This window comes from Grampus griseus (genome assembly GCF_964374135.1).
Source record: "Grampus griseus genome assembly, chromosome: 8".
Taxonomy (NCBI): domain Eukaryota; kingdom Metazoa; phylum Chordata; class Mammalia; order Artiodactyla; family Delphinidae; genus Grampus; species Grampus griseus.
The window spans coordinates 48,299,387-48,315,306 of record NC_139002.1 but is presented as its reverse complement, the minus strand read 5'-3'; the positions used below and the strand labels follow the sequence as shown (position 1 = coordinate 48,315,306).

The 15,920-nt window shown below is 37.2% G+C and overlaps 1 protein-coding gene across 6 annotated transcripts in view; it reads right to left on the bottom strand.

The window, feature by feature from the left end:
- The window catches only part of DLG2 (discs large MAGUK scaffold protein 2), a gene marked incomplete at its 5' end in the record, with an annotated part of 938,475 nt that overhangs the window by 746,008 nt on the left and 176,547 nt on the right, over positions 1-15,920 (bottom strand). For all 6 annotated transcript variants that reach the window (XM_082659633.1, XM_082659629.1, XM_082659630.1 and 3 more), the window contains one exon: positions 9,591-9,644. In XM_082659633.1, the coding sequence (XP_082515759.1) occupies positions 9,591-9,644 (54 nt within the window). The remainder of the gene's footprint in view (positions 1-9,590; positions 9,645-15,920) is intronic.

The window sequence follows — 15,920 nt, the reverse complement described above, 5'->3', positions numbered from 1 at the left end:
TCTGATTTAGTAGGCCTTGAGTGAGAACTTAGATTCTATGCTCACAAGCTTCCAGGTAACAATGATGCTGCTAGTCAATGGGCCACATTTTAAGAAGTAAAGATCTAGATGTAGGGCAGCCCACGAACCTACATAACTGCTATTGGCCCTACCACTGAACTAGCTATGACTTCCGCATTCTTGTCTCAACAGTTCAAGATGATTAAGTCAAAGGCATGCTCTGTTTTATCAAAGGCACCCCCCAATCTTATGATGAACATTTATTAAGCATCTTCTACATACTGGGAAGAATATTTATAATAACCCCTGAAAGGCAAATATTATTACTCTTGTTTTACAAATAATAAAACAGAGGCTGAGATGGATAATTTGACTTAACCTGACTTGCTGACTTAACTCAGGCAAGTACTAACTGGCAGAGGTGGGCTCAGAACCCAGTTGCTCCTGAATTCAAAGGCTAGTCTCTCTCATTAGACTCTTGTTACACAATGTGTGATGCACAACTGAGCAGCAGCTTCACCTGGAAACTTATTAGAAATGCATACTGTCAGGAGTCTTCCTATACCTACTAAATCAGAATCTTCATTTACGATCTCCAGGTGATTCTTATGTACATTAATATTTGAGAAATACTAAAAGATGTTCCACTTTTTGCCTTTTAGAGCAAAGTAACAAATGGAAAGGGATCTGCTGACTGTGGCAGTTGAGAAATGGATTTAGGTTGGCTAGGTTTGACTGTGGAACAAATATTGATAGCACTGCCTCTATTGCTAAATTCCTATTGCCTCATGGGCATAGTTAAGCCAATATTAAGCTGTTTTCTGGCGTGTAAGCATATTTCATTTCTGGATAATACTACAAATCCAACAGATAAAAATATCAACAACATAGTTTTAACAGTGTTCACGGGAAACACCACCAAAAGAAATAAACTTGTTTGCTGAAAAATAAATGTACTAAAATCAGCAAATTCTTCGAAACTATCTCCATTATTAATCACTGCCAGAACGGTTCAAAGAAACAAACAATTCTGCTTTCTCTCCCTTCATGGATAATTCTGGAAAACCATCCAATTAAAAGTGAATAGTAGCCTAAATCACAAGGCTCTGTTTTTGTACAAAGTGACTCAAAGAAATTAATGCCTAACTCTCCAGCTCTATGACCAAAGTGCTTGGTCATCCCATTTCTGCAATACGGCAACTTCCTCCTCAGAGAGTTCTTATTCTCAGCTTCTTGCCGCTGGGATCAATCAGAAATGCATTTTAAATCTTCTTTAACAACACCTCTTGGTCTCAAGCTCATTCTTTGGCTCCCAAATGAAACTCACTGCTAATCTGATTGTTTCTCTGTGTCCCTGAATCCACATTATCTTTTATTTTCTCTCATCCCCAACTTTTCTCACCAATCTTTCACTCACACTGTCAGCCTTTCCTAGGGTCGTTTTATCCCCTTTAAATCACTCTCTTGTCCTCCGCCCCAGAATCACAGTTCTATTTTCATCCAGTGACCTTTCACATTTAAAGCTCTCCATAAAAATCTCACTGATAATATTGTAAGAATATTATGGTGGCTTTCAAATTGCTTTTACATAAATGATCTTGGCAGTCAAATACAATGGGTGTTACTACTAAGGACTCTCAACATTTTTGTAACCTAACTCTTCCTTCTTCTTTTCTCTCATCTACTCTCCTCTCTTTTCTCTCTCTCTCACTTTCTTGGGAGGTTTTCAAAGACACAATCCTGGAATTTCTGGAACAAAGTTCCTTGTCTCCACTGTTATTTCTACCTCTGGAAATAAAGTGGCAGACAACAAAATGTCTCACAGGAAAGCAAAATCATTATACTGCTAATACTAGCTAGATGTTCCTTTTATTTTCAATATTTTCCCTTAGACATCCTTGATAATGTAGACAATCACTCTCCATACCAGTTGAATCAGTTCCCCTTGGCACTTTGTTTATTTCTACCAATATTTTTAAAGTGTAAGATTCCTTCTTTTGTACCTATTTTTTCTTACAATGGGACATATACAGAATCTTAGCCCTTTTATTTAAGGCTTTGGTGGGGTAAATTAGTTTCTTGTTTAGAAAATATTCACTCCATCCTCCACCTTGAATTTGGCAATATGACTTACTTTGGTCACTGGGGTGTTAGTAGATGGGATCAGAGGCTGTAACTCAACTTGTGTCTTGGGCTTGTATATTCTTGCCTCCTTTATTGAAAATAAGGTCACCATATGTGCGTGGGTTTACGTCTGGGCTTTCTATACTGTTCCATTGATCTGTATTTCAGTTTTTGTTCCAGTACCATACTGTCTTGATTACTACAGGTTTGTAGTATAGTCTGAAGTCTGGAAGTTTGATTCCTCCAGCTCCATTTTTCTTTCTCAAGATTGTTTTGGCCATTCAGGGTCTTTTGTGTTTCCATACACATTCTGAAATTTTTTGTTCTAGTTCTGTGAACTAGAACATTGCCATTGGTAGTTTGATAGGGATTGCATTGAATCTGTAGATTTTCACAATGTTGATTCTACCAATCCAAGAACATGGTATATCTCTCCATCTGTTTGTATCATCTTTAATTACTTTCATCGGTATCTTATAGTTTTCTGAATACAGGTCTTTTGTCTCCTTAGGTAGGTTTATGTCTAGGTATTTTATTCTTTTTCCTGCAATGGTGAATGGGAGTGTTTCTTTAATTACTCTTTCAGATTTTTCATCATTAGTGTATAGGAATGTAAGAGATTACTGTGCACTAATTTTGTGCCCTGCTACTTTACCAAATTCATTGATTAGCTCTAGTAGTTTTCTGGTAGCATCCTTAGGATTATCTATGTTTAGTATCATGTCACCTGCAAACAGTGACAGCTTTACTTCTTCTTTTCCGATTTGGATTCCTTTTATTTCTTTTTCTTCTCTGATTGCTGTGGCTAAAACTTCCAAAACTATGTTGAATAACAGTGGTGAGAGTGGACAACCTTGTCTTGTTCCTGATCTTAGAGGAAATGCTTTCAGTTTTTCACCATTGAGAATGATGTTGGCTGTGGGTTTGTCATATATGGCCTTTATTATGTTGAGGTAAGTCCCCTCTATGCCTACTTTCTGGAGGGTTTTTTCAAAAATGGGTGTTGAATTTTGTTGAAAGCTTTTTCTCCATCTATTGAGATGAGCATATGGTTTTTCTCCTTCAATTTGTTAATATGGTGTATCACATTGATTGATTTGCGTATATTGAAGAATCCTTGCATTCCTGGGATAAACCTCACTTGATCATGGTGTATGACCCTTTAATGTACGGTTGGATTCTGTTTGCTAGTATTTTGTTGAGGATTTCTGCACCTATGTTCATCACTGATATTGGCCTGTAGTTTTCTTTTTTGTGACATCTTTGGATTTGGTATCAGGGTGATGGTGGCCTCATTAGGAGTATTCCTGAGTTAGGGAGTATTCCTCTCTCTGCTATATTTTGGAAGAGTTTGAGGATAGATGTTATCTCTTCTCTAAATGTTTGATAGAATTCGCCTGTGAAGCCATCTGGTTCTTGGCTTTTGTTTGTTGGAAGATTTTTAAGCACAGTTTCAATTCTAGTGCTTGTGATTGGTCTGCTTATATTTTCTATTTCTTCCTGGTTCAGTCTTGGAAGGTTGTGCTTTTCTAAGAATTTGTCCATTTCGTCCAGGTTGTCCATTTTATTGACATATAGTTGCTTGTAGTAATCTCTCATAATCCTTTGTATTTTTGCAGTGTCAGTTGTTACTTCTCTTGTTTCATTTCTAATTCTATTGATTTGAATTTTCTTCCTTTTTTTCTTCATGAAACTGGTTAACGGTTTATCAATTTTGTTTATCTCTTCAAAGAACGAGCTTTTACTTTTACTGATCTTTTCTATTGTTTCCTTCATTTCTTTTTCATTTATTTCTGGTCTGATCTTTATGATTTCTTTCCTTCTGCTAACTTTGGGGTTCTTTTGTTTTTCTTTCTCTAATTGTTTTAGGTGTAAGATTAGGTTGTTTATTTGAGATGTTTCTCGTTTCTTGAGGTAGGATTGTATTGTTATAAACTTCCCTCTTAGAACTGTTTTTGCTGCATTCCATAGGTTTTGGGTCATCATGTTTTCATTGTCATTTGTTTCTAGGTATTTTTTTATTTCCTCTTTGATTTCGTTAGTGATCTCTTAGCTATTTAGTAGAGTATTGTTGAGCCTCCATGTGTTTGTATTTTTTACAGATTTTTTCCCTGTAATTGATATCTAGTCTCATAGCATTGTGGTCAGAAAAGATACCTGATACAATCTCAATTTTCTTAAATTTACCAAGGCTTGATTTGTGACCCAAGACATGATCTATGTTCCCTGAGCACTTGAGAAGAAATTGTTTTCTGTTGTTTTTGGATGGTATGTCCTATAAATATCAATCAAGCCCATCTTGATTAATGTAACATTTAAGCTTGTGTTTCCTTATTTATTTTCATTTTGGTTGATCTGTACATTGGTGAAAGTGGGGTGTTAACGTCCCCTACTATGACTGTGTTACTGTCGATTTCCCATTTTATGGCTGTTATAATTTTCCTTATGTATTGAGGTACTCCTATGTTGGGTGCATAAATATTTACAACTGTTACACCTTCTTGGATTGATCCCTTGATCATTATGTAGTGTCCTTCTTTGTCTCTTGTAACAGTCTTTATATTAAAGTCTATTTTGTCTGATATGAGAATTGCTACTCCAGCTTTCTTTTGATTTGCATTTGCATGGAATATCTTTTTCCATCCCCTCACTTTCAGTCTGTATTGTCCCTAGGTTTGAAGTGGGTCTCTTGTAGACAGCATATATACAGGTCTTGTTTTTGTATCCATTCAGCCAATCTATGTCTTTTGGTTGGAGCATTTAATCCATTTACATTAAAGGTAGTTATCAGTATGTATGTTTCTATTACCATTTTCTTAATTGTTTTGGGGTTTTTATTGTAGGTCTTTTCCTTCTCTTGTGTTTCTGGCCTAGAGAAGTTCCTTTAGCATTTGCTGTAAAGCTGGCTTGGTGGTGCTGAATTCTCTTAGCTTTTACTTGTCTGTAAAGGATTTTAAAACAAAGACTATGACAAGAGACAAAGAAGGACACTACATAATGATCAAGGGATCAATCCAAGAAGAAGATATAACAATTGTAAATATTTATGCACCCAACATAGGAACACCTCAATACATAAGGCAAATATTAACAGCCATAAAAGGGGAAATTGACAGTAACACAATCATAGCAGGGGACTTTAACACCCCACTTTCACCAATGGACAGATCATCCAAAATGAAAATAAATAAGGAAACAAAAGCTTTAAATGATACATTCAACAAGATGGACTTAACTGATATTTATAGGACATTCCATCCGAAAAAACCAGAATACACTTTCTTCTCAAGTGCTCATGGAACATTCTCCAGGATAGATCATATCTTGGGTCACAAATCAAGCCTTGGTAAATTTAAGAAAATTGTAATTGTATCAAGTATCTTTTCTGACCACAACACTATGAGACTAGATATCAATTAGAGGAAAAAGACTGTAAAAAACACAAACACATGGAGGTTAAACAGTATCCTGCTAAGTAACCAAGAGATCACTAAAGAAATCAAAGAGGAAATCAAAAGATACCTAGAAACAAATGTCAATGAAAACACGACGACCCAAAATCTATGGGATGCAGCAAAAGCAGTTCTAAGAGTGAAGTTTATAGCAATACAATCCTACCTTAAGGACAAGAAATATCTCAAATAAACAACCTAATCTTACACCTAAAGCAATTAGAGAAAGAAGAACAAAAACCCCCCAAAGTTAGCAGAAGGAAAGAAATCATAAAGATCAGATCAGAAATAAATGAAAAAGAAATTAAGGAAATGATAGCAAAGATCAATAAAACTGAAAGCTGGTTCTTTGAGAAGATAAACAAAATTTATAAACCATTAGCCAGGCTTATCCAGAAAAAAAGGGAGAAGACTCAAATCAATAGAATTAGAAATGAAAAAGGAGAAGTAACAACTGACACTGCGGAAATACAAAGGATCATGAGAAATTACTACAAGAAACTATATGCCAATAAAATGGACAACCTGGAAGAAATGGACAAATTCTTAGAAATGTACAATCATCTGAGACTAAATCAGGAAGAAATATAAATTTGAACAGACCAATCACAAGCACTGAAATTGAAACTGTGATTTAAAATCTTCCAACAGGGGGCTTCCCTGGTGGCGCAGTGGTTGAGAGTCCGCCTGCCAATGCAGGGGACATGGGTTCGTGCCCCGGTCTGGGAAGATCCCACATGCTGCGGAGCAGCTGGGCCCGTGAGCCATGGCCACTGAGCCTGCGCGTCTGGAGCCTGTGCTCCGCAACGGGAGAGGCCACAACAGTGAGAGGCCCGCGTACCGCCAAAAAAAAAAAAAAAAAAAGTATAATCTTCCAACAAACAGAAATCCAGGAACAGATGGCTTCACAGAGGACCATATATTTCTAAAACCAAATTTGCTATTTGGCAAAATTAATACATTTACTTGTAATGAAATTATTTTTGGGGAGGACTTTAATGCATAAATTAAAATTTGTCATTTAGGTAATATTTTAAGGAAAGAAATGTTCTTATGCAACATGACTGAAATGCTCTGGGGAACTCTGAATTTGTTTTTTCATTAAATAGAACTGAAATTATGTGAACTAGAACATGTGACAGAAAAGAGGAAAACAAAGTATAGAACACCAAGGAATGAGAAAATAGACTGCAAAAGGAACAGTGATTTGTTCAAGGTCACCCAGTGAGTCAGGAACAAAAGGGAGGGTTAGGCCTATGTCCAGACACAAAGCACATTGATCTACATTAATGCTTGTGTGCTAAATCTGCCATTTTTCAATACATATTATAGTTATGTTTCTCATACATGGGGGAAGATATTAATATTTAATATTCTCTCAGGGTCTAGCACATGTTACTGCATATGTATTTATTGAATAAAATAATAAATAAATAAACCCCCATTAACTGGAAGTTAATCAAGCATGATTTCCTACACATAACCTTATGAGATCCTCACTAACACCTCTGAGGTAGATATTATAATTCCTATCTTATATATCAATTTACGTCCAGAAGGAGTAAATGAATAGCTCAACAACACACTGCCATGAGAATTGGGACAGTTTCATCATACTTAGCAAACATCTCTAAAGATCCTACCCTTAAGGAAGCTCAAAGAGGGTTTGCATTAAGTACAACAAAGTTGAAGATAATTAAAAAAAATCCCTTTGAAGAACTCAAAATCAGATACAGAATTGATATTTAGGAGAATGAGAGCAATTTGATTAATTTGTTATACATGGCTGATTTTACTAGCTAATCAGTTGGGCTACCAATTGAGCATGTCTATTCAAAATCCTTAGATTCTTATTCATAAATTATTTGTACATGATGGCACCTGGAAGTTAGTCATGAAAACCCTAATAGAAGGCTTTGAATAAATATAGGTCTATCACAAGAAAGCAGTCCTACTTAACACGGTCAAGTCTCTCTGCTCCATGTCTACTTCAAAGCACTGCTCATCTGCTTTAGATGATGCCAATGGGTATAGTAAAGAGATTCATTATATTAAAGACATGGAATCCCTTAATATATATATGGATCCCTGCCTCGAGGGTATTTAAGCTTCTGTGACAACTTGTCATCCACCCAAAGCTACACATTGCTGGGGAGTAAGTAACAAAACTTTGTTCTCAAGCTGAGAGGCAGAAAAGGAGGGAGGGAAGGAGGAAACACAAGCAGCAGAAAGATCAGAGTCAAATAAGATCTCAAACTCTACAGCCAGGATACCTAGATTCATTCTTGGCTCTGCCTCTTACTGTGCAATTTTGAGAAAGTTACTTAACTTCTTTATGACTCAGTTTCCTCATCTGTAAAATGGAGAAATTAACAGTACCTATCTCATAGGGTTGTTACGAGGATTAAATGAGTTAATATTTGATAAGTGCTTAAAGCAGCGTCAGGCATACAATAATCCTAATATAAACGTTTGAAAAACAAAGAAGGGTAGGAAGAGTGACAGATAGAATAGGGAACACTATGTGTCTTTAATATTTGCTTTGCTTCCTTCCAACAGAGTCGTTTACTTTCCACAGCTGGGGCCACTTGATTCCTACCGGTAAGCTTAACCCCATTTCCAGTCTGACCCCAAATGACTCTTGTTCACAAAGATTTAAGAAGCCCTAGTTCAGTAGTTCAGGTGATTCAGCATTAAAGTCAAGCTCGCTGTTATTCCTGTCCTGACCCTGCGTCCCAGTTTTAATCACTTGTCCCTGTAATCAAGTCCCAACTTGCACTCCACTTCTGGCATTCTGCTCCCCTGTGGCCGAGTCCCGGCTTGCAGAACCTGCTCAGGACCTCCAGTTCCTCTGAGGCAGGTATCTCCCAAAGGGCAGCCTTTAGACTAGACACACTTTGGCAGAGAGGGTTTGAACTTTTGAGAATTAGTTGCCTGTAAAATTGTATAAAAATTCAAATTTCTGATTTCTCTTGAGAAACGGAATGATCAGGCAACTCTTGATCCCATTTCCCTTTGGTCCCCACCCACTGGAGCCAAGTGGCAGCTGCTCTCACTTTGGAAGATCACATGCTCTCTATTACCCTCTCTCCCCATGCCTCCTGCTCCAACTATTTCTGTGACTTGCTTGGTCCTTGTAGGCATTTGAGGTTGGGGTCTAAGACTGAGAATAGCCAGTACTTACCAAGCACTTTGTACTCATTTAATCAAAGACCAGGGATCTGTTTGTTCTTGTGCATTATGCCTGCAGCCCTTCTCTTTGCTTCAAACCTTCTGTCTGCATGCATCTGTGTCCCATCTTCCTAAATCACTCTCCTCTATCCATCAGCTAGGGCGACTCACAAAGCTTTACGACTTTATGGACCTCCATGAAGTCAACCACTCATACCACTGTGGCCCAGCACCACTTTCCAATCACCCCTGCCCAGCCAGACTGTCGTCAAGAATTTTGGCCATCATAGTAGTTATATTTCAGATACAGAATTTGGGGCTTTACTGATCTGCCTGTGCTTTTTATCTCATGCCCCATGCTTCTATAAAACCATACATCTTATTATATATAGATAGAATTCACCCTCCCAAAATTTTGTTCCAATTCTTGTTAGAAGCCTAGCAAAATCCATTAAATATTTAATGATCACTTATTATGTTCTAGACTCTATCATATAAATTGATTTGAGTATTCCTTTATTAAGAAACCCAGAGAAGTTTGTTCAATCTCTTTTCAGGGAACCACTTAAGAAACTAACATTATTTGATCACAATTGGCTGCAGTTTATTTTTCTCATGATAGGCCCTTGTGCTTTACAAAACAATGAATCAAAGAGGAAAATGTCAGCATGCCTAAGCTGTGAGTTAGCAAATATCAAAAGAAAACTCAAAAGAGAACTCATGCTACACATCATTTCACGAGATTATCTGGATTGGGTAAAACGGAATATGTACAAAATTTTAAATTCAGCTGATTGAGTTCTATCGGTTTTTAAAGATAGTCTTAATAAAAATGTTACTTACATAAGGAATCGTGTCCAAAGTATCTGTGTTGACAATTATAGGAGCAGGGCTGGCCTAAAAAAGAGAAATAGAAAAAAGTTTTAAATAACAAGTTGTCTATTCTGAGATAGGATCTGTTAACTTATTTAACCAAGAGCTCCACAGTATTTCTTGAGAACCTGTATAGGCACTATGTCAGGTGTTGTGTGGGGGATAAATGAAGTGGCTCAGAGTCCCCTTCACCCTCCTCCCTTCAAATATATGTTTGCTACATTGACCACATAATGAAATGAAGTAAGCAACAGAACTCAAAGGTGAGGAAGTGAGGATTTGTGCAGTGTAAGAGGCAAGGACTTCTAATAAATTTGGCGAGGAGTTAAAAATTTCTTTATGAAACGGCTGTGCTAAAGAATTTTGATTTCTCTCTCATGGAAGCAAAACTAAACCTAAACCAATGTAACTCTTTTCTTTAAACTGGCTTTTGAGAGTATGTTGTATACAAAACAAAATAGAAGGGTTCACTTATTGACATCTTACATATATTTACTTATTTTTCATGCTGTGTCATACCTTTTCTTTGTCGTTTATGCACCTTTGATGATATACTTTAGATATCCTCAGAAAATTAAAAATTAGTCAAAGGTGACAGAAAATCATATTATATATGCTAAAGTTTCTTTAAAAAAATTGTCCAAAATACAGCCATTCCTTTTAAAGTTGAATAGGAATCTGTGTAAAACTGATACAGGAGTGTTACAAGCCAAGTCTTAGAAAATAAGAGATTACAATCTATTTGCATCAACCAATCTGACTTCATGAATATTAAGTAGATCTATCTTTATTTTCTGTTTCTAGAATATTCACAGCAACTTTTCCTTCATGCCCTGAAGGATCTTTAATCTCCTTCCCAAACTGCAGATTTCATTTAGATAGAGGAAATAGTCTCATCATGATTAATCGAGAGCTGTCCTATACGACACGGTAGTTTGCGCAAGTACCCAACTTTGGGACATTTCATTAGCTATGCCCTCTGGAGTTAACAGAGTTAACAGTTTTTTAATGTCAATCTGTGCCTATGGAATCCTAATCTAATGGCAAAACCAATGGCAATCCAGCAGATTTTACAGAACAAAATTCCAGGTTTTAACTAAAATCACTGGTCAGTGAAAACACGACCCTGTTCTACATATCTGCATAGTGGGTCAACTAAATATTCATGGTTTATTTGTTAACTCCTAATATCAAGTACCTTGTGGATAAATAGGGGCTCTGGAGAAAGACAGTTGCCACTGGACCTCACCAAAAAACAGTGTTTGTTAAGAGGCCTGTAGTATAGGGAGAAGAACATGAGGTTTGGAGTCAGAAGACCTGGGCTCAAGTTTGGTTTAGCAACTTCCTGATTATATGATTTGGGGGCTCAGCAACTTCTTGGTAATTTGATCTGGGGTCAAGCCCACTAACTCTCTTTGCCTCATTTTCCTTCTCTGTAGAATGGAAATAGAAATAATCACCTTCTAAAAAGGTTGTCTGAAGAATAAATGAGGTGATATATTTAAATGTGCTCTGTAAACATAAATTTCAGAATCAATGTTAAATGCTATCATTAGTTAATGCCCCTAAAGATGGACTATCATAAGGATAAAATACCATTGGATGGTTTGTGAATTGTTTATGCCCCAGAGATCTCAATACTAGGTTAGTGGCACAGTTGCACTAAAAAGAACTGATTAGATCATGAAAATTACCATTTATTAAACACATATTACTTGTCCATTTATAAGAATATATATATGTACATATATCCTAATTTAATCTCCACAAAACCATACTGATGAGGCATTATTGTCACTATCTCTATGTTATAGATGAGAAAACTGAGGCTCAGAGAAAATGACAGCTGAGATTTCACACCAGCCTTTCTGATCCATGTTTTCCACACTGAGTTGTTCTATGGTTCCATTATCTAGGAGTCTCCATCACAAGAGGCCTGCAGTGATTTGAGATCTCTAGCAAGAGCAGCAAGTAAGACCCAGGCAAAGCAAAGACCACCCTGAAGGTAAGAGGTGCCACAGGATCTTGCATATTAGATGTTGAAAGCAAACTGGTAATTCCTTAATGGTTTTTGTTGTTTGTTTTTTAGTTTTGATGATGTTTCTTCTGTGCTTTCTAATTGGTTCCCAGGACTCTCAAAAGATTTGTGTCTTGTCTTCTTGACTAGACTTCAAACTTTCTGAGTATCATATGCAATACTTGTATTTCCCCTTATTATCTACTACACTTTGATCAATAAGTATGCATTGATTTGATTTGGGACTTTCAACTCATCTTACTCTTGTTTTCCTTCTATAAATTGCATTAATGTAGTCTGGAAATAAATATTATGCATAGGCCCAGTTCCTATACAATGACATTTATCACTTTGTGTGTTTCTATTGCTATTTTCCATTTCATGTATGTAAATTTGGTCTTTCCAATGAGACTCTCTCAATGACAAGGATTGTATACTTTCCTAGATTTTTTCACAGCATCTGGGTACACAGAAGGAGCTCAGGAAATACATAGGATTACTGACTAAATGTAGCTATAAAGTATAGTACAAAGGAAAGTAATATCTCACTGAAAGCTTTGGAGAGCATTTCTGAGATAACCTCAAAATATCTTATGTTACCAACAAAACTGTGATGACTTTTCCAATATCCACTATCACCTTCTTTCTTTAACCAGGCACCAACACTTAATTATCCAGTTTTTTGAAATAATAATTAATTATTTCATAAATGCAGGATGTAAAAGCATTTATGCATTTATGCATTGAAATACAATCTATGTAATGTGGAAAGTTCATTGCTCCTTCTTGGTGTTAAAAAGATCCAGAAGCACAGTTAATTCCTACATCTAGAAAAGTCGCTAAAAATGCATGAACAAACGTGTGTGGATTGTGTGAACAAACATACATCACATACATCTGACATTGGCAACTCCCTGATGTGAGTGCCAAGGAGATGCCAGGGTGGGCTATTCTGAATAACACAATATCCCACTACATCAGACTTTCTGAAGATTCCCCATTGCTCTGCTCCAGGACCCCCACAGCCCTCCCCAGACCATTTTCCCAGAAGCTTCCTGGAATCTTTTAGGTACTCAATGGCACATAATAGCAGAGAATAAAAGCCCCAAGTTGTAGTAGCACAGAGTGCAGTAGAGTTCTAGGTATGGCCCATGAATGTGCTTTTCTCTCCAGCTGTTAATGTCAGATTTTTCTCTCGGCTCAGCCTGACTCCTGTTTCTTTTCTCTCTTTTGAGATCATGTGAGTCCATGCCTAGTTTGATCAAGTTTGGTTTCTGAGTCTGAAAACCAGTTCCCCAGTTACTTTGATAATTCCCTCTAAGCTTCATCTCCACACTTCACACTGCCTCGCCATACACACCTTCTCTCTCCATATTGGATATTCTCTTTAAATGAACCCCTAAATCAAATGGATGACTTAGCAGATTCCAGCATCCCCCTTCAATATGCTTATTTCCATTAACTGGAAAGAGATTTCAGTATCAAATACAACCCCCCCCCCAAAAAAAATTCTCCTTTAAACCAGAAGCTTAAAGGCTTGTCTTCATGTGAATATAAAGGCTTAAGAAAATTCATCTCTCTTGCACGACCCAGCTATAAGATGTAAATGGTTTGACTCTTATATTACATTCTCTTCCATGTGGGAAAAAAAAATAGTTTATAGCAAGAGGGAAGAATAAAGATAATCATAGAGAAGCCAGATGCAAGCAGAGAAAATACTGATACAATTTAGATTATTAGATCAAGTTATTCATAAATTCCTGCCACCTTCCTGTCCTTGGGTTCCATGGGATACCCAAATATTACATCAATAACTTTGCTTATGACATAAAAGAGAAACTAAATTTCTGTTGCTTGCCACTAAGAGAATGTAACTAATAAAGACTCTTATATAGTGAATGCAAATTTTCAAAGAAGTTCATTAATTCCAACTGATGTGATATTTGTTAAGTGCCAGATCTGTGAAATACCTCTGACATAAATGGGCAGGTGGTCACCCAGCCAGAGGAAGACCCTTCAAGCAAGGTATTGGCAGGGGTGGTAGAGCAGCCAGTCAGTCAAAGAACATACTCTGCGAGGCTTAGGTCCGACAAGTACAGGCTAACCAGCGGGAGGGTCAAAAGACCGAATCCAGGCCTATACCTAAACTTTTAAGAAGCGAAGTAGAGAAGAAGAGAAACCCACACAGCCAAGTGACCCAGATACAGCACGAACTGAATAGTAACGTTGATGCGGCTAGGAATTGTGCAGGGATTTCAGCTGACCTGGAACATGCAAGTAGAAGGCAGGTAGTTGCCAGTAGGCCAAATTAACAGGAGGTAAATATGGCAAGAATAACTTGTGAGCTGTTCTGGGGGCCTAGAATCTTTCGCTTATCTTCTTAAAGGACAAGGCTCCTGAATATGCAAGAAGTAACACAGGCTCTATCTACAGTGTGGCATGACAACTTAAAACAAAATGGAACTCACTGAGTTTTAAAATGAGTCCATTTGTGTGGGAATATGATTTCACTGAGAGAGGTGGAGATCCCAGAACCTCAAGATAAATATTAGCTGGTTTAGACTGGATGCTACAAGATACCATATTAACAGTCTTTTAGCTTCACAATTCCCACAGAGGGCTGTCATCAGGGTGAGCCCCAATCAGACCATGTCCCGATCCTAACCAGGGGAGTAGAACATGGGGGTTACTACCCACATACCCAATCAGCTCTGAAATGAGATATCTCCCATTAAGTACTGATTTGGTATGCTAAAGACTGAACTCAGGACAACGTTATTTTTATTAGGTTTTCTCCCTAATCCTCCATCATGTTGGCCCATTCTGGAAATTAAAAACTGTGATGTGGTTGGGGGGACTTCTGCCTCAATTGACTGCCTGTAGTTCTCTTCTGGACTGAAACCCTTTCTTCCTTCTCCTTCTTTCCCACAATCTGTTGGGTGGAGCCACACACCCCTGGTTGTCCGCAGGTAAGGTCCTACTCTTACTTGAAGGAGATACCAGGATTTACCTACTTGAAGGATCCGTAGTTGCCTGGTTGATCATCACTGGCCGAGCATCATGACTACCTGGAATCTCACGGTACCATGACCTACCATACACAGATCTCCTGATATGTTAACACTGGGATGGATAATAATAAAGGCAAATACTTATGCGACACTTATTTATATCAATTAACTTAGTTAATCCTCACATAACCCAATGAGACACTGTTATTCTCAATTTACAGGTGAGAAAATAGAGGTTAGGTAACTTTCCCAAAGTCAGACATCTGGTAAATAGATTGTCTTCAAACCCAAACAATCTGACAGTCTGGCTCAGAGCCCATGCTCTTTTCTTTTTTAAGCTATATACTTTTATGTTATTTATTTTTTTTACCATATTTTAAATTGAAGTATAGTTCATTTACAATGTTGTGTTAGTTTTAGGTATACAGCAAAGTGATTTAGTTACACATACATATATGTATTTTTTTCAGATTCTTTTCCATTATAGGTTATTACAAGATAATAAATATAGTTCCCTGTGCTATACAGTAGGTCCTTGTTGTTTATCTATTTTATATATAGTAGTGTGTATCTGTTAATCCAAACTCCTAATTTATCCTCCTCCCAACCCCGAGTCCATGCTCTTGACAATCATGCTCTACTGCCTTTCAGAATGGAATCACACTTTACCAGAACTCTTTAGATTCTAATTTTGACTGTTCACCAACAACTCAGAGGCCAGCTGAAAGCCAAATTAGACATCTACCTTGATCCAGGATGGTTCCAAAACCCGCCCCTCCTCCCTCTGGCCCTAGTGCATTGTATGAACAAGCCTGAAGTTGCCACGACTTAGGAGAAGGCGAAGCACAGGCACACGCAGGCTGACTCAATCAGGATTTCTTTGAGTAAGCTCCAAAGAAACTTTTTGGTAAATCACTGATTAAAGACATATTGATGGTTATATGAGAGACGAGGAAACAAAACAGGAAGAACAAATCTACTCGAGAATCATAAAACTTGAAGCTGAGGCCTTAAGAATCATTTAATTCTACCTTTCATTTTATAAGTATGAAATGGAGACAGAGAAAGGAAGAGGCATGCCTCAGAGCTCACAATTATTTAGTATCAAAACAGAAGACAGGATAATAGCAACAAGAATAACAATAATAAAATATTAAGCATTTACTGAATGAATATTATGTTCCAGGGTTGTGATAAATACTTAAGATACATCAATGCATTTACTTCCCAAGATGTTCTAAGGAAAACATTATCATTCTCATTTAAAAAAAG